General features: G+C 40.0%; 1 protein-coding gene across 1 annotated transcript; it reads left to right on the forward strand.

Annotated features, from left to right (window-relative positions):
- The first annotated feature begins 4,805 nt into the window (after window positions 1-4,805).
- On the forward strand, window positions 4,806-5,525 carry LOC149172348 (uncharacterized). The gene has a single exon (XM_089426285.1). The coding sequence runs from the start codon at window positions 4,806-4,808 to the stop codon at window positions 5,523-5,525; it is 720 nt and encodes a 239-aa protein (XP_089282411.1).
- The last annotated feature ends 268 nt before the right edge of the window (window positions 5,526-5,793 follow it).

A 5,793-nucleotide genomic window follows, 5' to 3' on the forward strand; every position in this document is an offset into this window, starting at 1 on the left:
AAAAAATACAGGGCTACCAGTAGATTATGTACCTACCGATTATGAACATAATCCAGGAATGAAGGAACATCTGGAAATCGATGTATATCCTCTTCAGATGTAGCTAGAGATCTCTGATTCCTAGTCTATTTTTGCATCTCATAGATACATAGTGGTATCTCTTACTAAGTTTTTGAGCGTTCCACATACATGCTTGTGCCATATAATCTAAAGTACTAATTATAGTTTTCGAATGCCGCTGTGTTTACCATGGTCAGGATAACCAAAGTTTTCGAAAGTGACCGTGTTTGCCTTCTTATTTGGCCTCTTTCCAAGGTGGAAGAGGCTAGACCATAGGTTTATTTACATTTACCATGGGTCGACGTATTCATATTAATGTTACAGGTATGTTAGCATTAGTTCGCTAACATTTGTTTGTAGGTTTGATTGCAGGTTGGCTATAGCAGGTTTGTTTGCAGGTTGGCAGCTATTGTGCATGAGGTGGTGTACGTGTCGATGCAAGGTGGTGCAGGTGTTCTTTGTCTCCACTGAATGGCTGCTGCATGTAGTTTAATCTATTGCACAAAACTGAACAACAATGCGACAGTATTGCTCACGCTATAGTGCAATGTATTTTAGGCACCGCCTTATAGTGTATTTTAGGCACCACCTTGATACCTTACCTGCAGGTTAGAACAAGAAGTGTTTATTGAGATCGAGAAATGGCAGACGTCAAGTAAGGCTTCTTGTCAGGAAAGCCAAGCATTCATTCATCAACCAACAACAAGAACAAATTAAATGATAGAAGACTGGTCCAAGAAATTGCAAGTGTGAAAAAATACAGGGCTACCAGTAGATTATGTACCTGCCGATTATGAACATAATCCAGGAATAAAGGAACATCTGGAAATCGATGTATATCCTCTTCAGATGTAGCTAGACATCTCTGATTCCTAGTCTGTTTTTGCATCTCATAGATACATAGTGGTATCTCTTACTGAGTTTTTGAGTGTTCCACATACATGCTTGTGCCATATAATCTAAAGTACTAATTACATCGGTTAGAAAACGCACCGCAAACAAATTAAATGATAGAAGACTGGTCCAAGAAATTGCAAGTGTGAAAAAATACAGGGCTACCAGTAGATTATGTACCTGCCGATTATAAACATAATCCAGGAATGAAGGAACATTTGGAAATCGATGTATATCCTCTTCAGATGTAGCTAGAGATCTCTGAAAACAAATGGTGTCCCCATCTTCAAGTTGAATTATTGACATCACCACAAATATAGGAAATAATATAGTGAGGGAACCATACTTAGTAACAAACTGCATTACATGAATTTCGAATAATAAATCCCCTCACTGACCCTTTCTAAAATAAATAGAGATATAATAATGATAAAACAAGTATTGAGAACAATGGTATAAAACTGAACTAACCTGGCTAGATCGAAAAGTAATTCTCTTTTCAATGGGTTCACACATGACATTTGGTTCAAATTTGATTTCCTACATATTACAACACTCAATGCATAAAAAATTAACCAATGGATCATAGACAACCAACAAACTAGGTGCAACAAGGATCCACAGATACCTTGGAATAACAATGCTTATAATTAATTTGTCAGCACCACATGACATCGTCACTAATTAGTGTCACAGGATCCAAAAGCTTTTATTCAACTAACCTCGTAAAAGCCTTTATTCAACTAACCTCGTAAAGATCAATTTCCTCATCTGGTGGAAAACCAGCCATGGCATTCAGCTTTGTAATAATTTCTATTGGCTTGCCTAGAGCCTTGACAAAAAGCCTCCCAACATACCTGAAAGACAACAACACTTAATCATATAGACCCAATAAAACATCCCACAAGGCATTGTATTGAAAGGAAAAGTGATTTAGAACATTCAAGATAAACAAAAGCTATTACCTGAGCTCTTCTCTCTCTGGATCATACAGTTTGAAAAACAAAAGTATATCATCTTTTGTTTTATCAGGAGGTGGGAGCAGTCGATTGACTCCGATTAAAATTTTCAGCAGACAAAGATTGCTATACAATCTAAAAGACAATACCATGTGTTCATAGTACAACTGTGAAAGTGAATTCAAAAACTTACAAGGCCGGAATGACCTTTTGTGCTTTTCAGGCATGCATATATAAATTAGAACATCAAATTATGTACAACACAAAGGCAATCTATGTATCGATCAGCTAATAAGGAAAATTAATGCACTGATAGAAGTGAAGAGCATGTTACAGATTGGGTGGGGATCAAGGTGTGATGCATGCCAGACCCTGGTTTTTATGAGCCTGTGCTAATTTATACAAATTTGGAGCTGGTGTAATCCTGCATGGAACAATCTGACCAAATTCTCAACCAGCGCAGTAATCATTTTTCTGAAATTGCATTTCAGAGGATGGATGATCAATAACTTATACATATAAATATATTTGACCATCTGTTTTGAAATATCAACACTGAGAAGGCTAACTTGAGAAGGATTTTTTTCATATTGATCATATTAGAAGCTACAATTGATTAACCACCACTACTGCTACTGATTCAAAACCTATCAAGTCAATAGGCCTGTTCAGGAAGGCCTATCTGTTTGGGAAGGCATATAAGTCAAAGAATCTTATGGTTATATCAAAGAATCTTATTGTTATATAACCTGTTTAATGTATAGCTTTATGGAGAGAAAATATATTAAAATGACAACCATCGTTGTATAAGAAATAGATTAGTGGAGACACAGTTAGGCAGGCTATCCAGTAATCCAAAATAACAAGGTAAAGTAGGAGCACTGACTAGGAAGAAGGACAAATGTGGACTTGTCCTAGATCCACCTAAAATTGTAGTGATCACCATCAGTTTGGAAAACTCAAAACCTTGACTTACAAACTCATTATAGCATCCATTACATTGAAGGTATTTAACCATCCAAGGGAGTTAAACACCCGAGTAGAAGAAGCAAGCAAGCTGCGCTATATTGATTTGAGGCTATCATATTAGCAGAAGCCAAGCCACCAGAACTTAGACACGGAATTGTGCCCTGGACACATTTTATTCACAAGCAAGAAACAAAAAGCATGTCCTAGGCACATTTCCAAGAACCAGATTCAAAACAGAATGAAGAATTAGAGAAGTATAATTCTGAACGTATTTATATTTCCAGAACACAATATTCTGCCATATTTTGAAGAAAGTTCAGACACTGGTTTCAATTTCCAGTTAACAAGAATCGAAGTTTTGAGAACAACCTTATGCATACATGTACAATAGACATACAAAAAAGAATAAATGTTCCTTGCTTACCTGCTGAGAAGCATCGCTTAGCTCATGCTCTAGATCTTGTAATTTTTCTTCCTTTTCCAAAAAATCCTTGTCTTCCTCAACAAAAAGAGGCTTTACTCCTCCCCAATCGATTATGACAGAGAAAGGGGCGACACACTTCTGTTATTTGAAGAATATTTATCAACCAGTAGCACAATGGAGAAATTAAAGTTGCAGAGAAAAAGTTTGAATCATTAAAAGCGAAGGTTGAGAAAAAGACGTGAAGGTTGAGAAAAAGCTTGAATCGTTAAAAGAAAAGGTTGAACGTAACAAAAGTTTGAATCGTTAAAAGCAATGGTTGAACATAACAAGAGACGTGATTCAACATAAAGTGTCATAATGCATGATTGAAACGTGGCTGAAGAGCAGGACAATTGTGACAGGTACCAGTGGTTTCTGGCGAGCCTGTATCATACACCTCCACTGATCGATCCCATCGTAGGAGTTGTGAGCTTGTCCTGTAGAAGTCGTGGAGCTTGGGAGGAAAACTCCATGGGACTTTCCCCACTGCCCTCGCTTCTTCAAGATTCAACGTGGGATTTCTTCAATCCATTTACCTCGTGCTCGCTCTCGCTCGATAGTCTTTATACATATAATGGTCAGACGAGATTGAGTCAAGTTTTTGATGAAGATGACATCAGGGAGATGAATCAGGTGAGGGAAGAAGAAGGGATCCCGGATTTGGAAGAAGAGGATCAACAAAAGAGCAAGAATGAAGGTGAGAGAAATGAAATTCAAGTAGATCCTTCAAAAGGCTCTGTTTTATATATCCTTTAAAGGGTACTTAACTGGGTGGTGAAACCTGCTACCTGGCGTGTTAAGATGGAAGATGGTGGAGAGCATCACCGACTGGAGAGTGTTTATAAAGCAAAAACTATTCCTTTGCATGCGCAGTCAGGAAGGAAGCAAGTCCAAGCTGAAAGTCTATCCACCACAAGAAATTGGGCATCCACCATTATTGAAAGGTGACTTATGAAAAGTCCGGTGGTGAGCATCACCGACTGGAGACTAGTGCTTGAGGTAGAAGAGTACGTTCCTAGCGAAGAGGCCGTAAATGAAGTCATGAGAAGGCTGGAGGAAGAAATTGGCGTGACTTCTTATCCGTCCTCAAACCTTGGGGATGATTCAACGGCCTACAACAAGTCTAGAGGCCATGAAGGCCGAGAAACCCTAGCTTCAGACTCGGGGATTGATCTGATTTATCTGCTGGAGGCTTCAGACGATGAGCTCGGAATTCCCCTGAGCCCCATTTTGGACTTGAAGGATGAAGTCCGCCAATCCCCCAACGAAAGATCCGAGTGTTTGTTCAACAACCCGGATCTTGAATCCTTTGGTGAAAATTGGCACTTTGAGGATAGTTGCAGAGGTCGAAGGATTTTCATGTACGAATTGCCCGAGAAATTCAACACAGATGTCTTCGAGAAATTCAACACAGATGTCTTCAAACTGTGCGAGTTTGGGCTTGCAAAATGGCTCAACATATGTCTGAGATGCTCAGAAAACGCAGCCGAGATCTGGAGTGCCTGCCCGACTACACTGATGTCCCGGAGTGGAAACGCTTCCAGGTTGAAGAAATGGATCAGTTTCATCATCCTCTATCTTTAGATAAAACCCTAGCAGCAGTAGAAGAAGAGTACGTTCCTAGCGAGGAGGCCGTAAATGAAGTCATGAGAAGGCTGGAGGAAGAAATTGGCGTGACTTCTTATCCGTCCTCAAAACTTGGGGATGATTCAACGGCCTACGACAAGTCTAGAGGCCATGAAGGCCGAGAAACCCTAGCTTCAGACTCGGGGATTGATCTGATTTATCTGCTGGAGGCTTCAGACGATGAGCTCGGAATTCCCCTAAGCCCCGTTCTGGTCTTGAAGGATGAAGTCTGCCAATCCCCCAACAAAACATCCGAGTGTCTGTTCAACAACCCGGATCTTGAATCCTGTGGTGAGAATTGGCACTTTGAGGACAGTTGCAGAGGTCGAAGGATTTTCATGTACGAATTGCCCGAGAAATTCAACACAGATATCTTCAAACGTGGCCGTGCCTTTCCAGACATGATGCTTCTCACAACAAGAGTTTTAACTCACCTCTGTGATGGCGCAATCCCTGGCACATGGATTTGGCTGAACAATATTTGCAAGTGTTGGAAAAGATTTCTCATAGGCACGCATCTGTCTGTTTTCGTGGTGGTTATAGCACAGCCATAGCTGCACAGCTGCAGCCCCTACATGCAAAACACCTGCTTGCAAATACGCTGGAATTTTAAAGACAATTAAAATTCCAAACACTCCAAACTAATGCTAAAGACAATTAAAATTCCAAACACTCCAAACTAATGCTAGGAAACGTTAACATTAATACCCGAATTCCTCTGACAGTCAGCGATAATATACACGCCTATTTCCCTTATTCTATGCTCTGGCCTCACCCACCTCGGGAAGAGGCCAAATAAGATGGCAGTCCAGAGCACCTTGG

This window comes from Pinus tabuliformis, chromosome 4_2 (assembly GCF_031772625.1).
Source record: "Pinus tabuliformis cultivar Carrire ecotype Pingquan chromosome 4_2, CPIR1, whole genome shotgun sequence".
Taxonomy (NCBI): Eukaryota; Viridiplantae; Streptophyta; class Pinopsida; order Pinales; family Pinaceae; genus Pinus; species Pinus tabuliformis.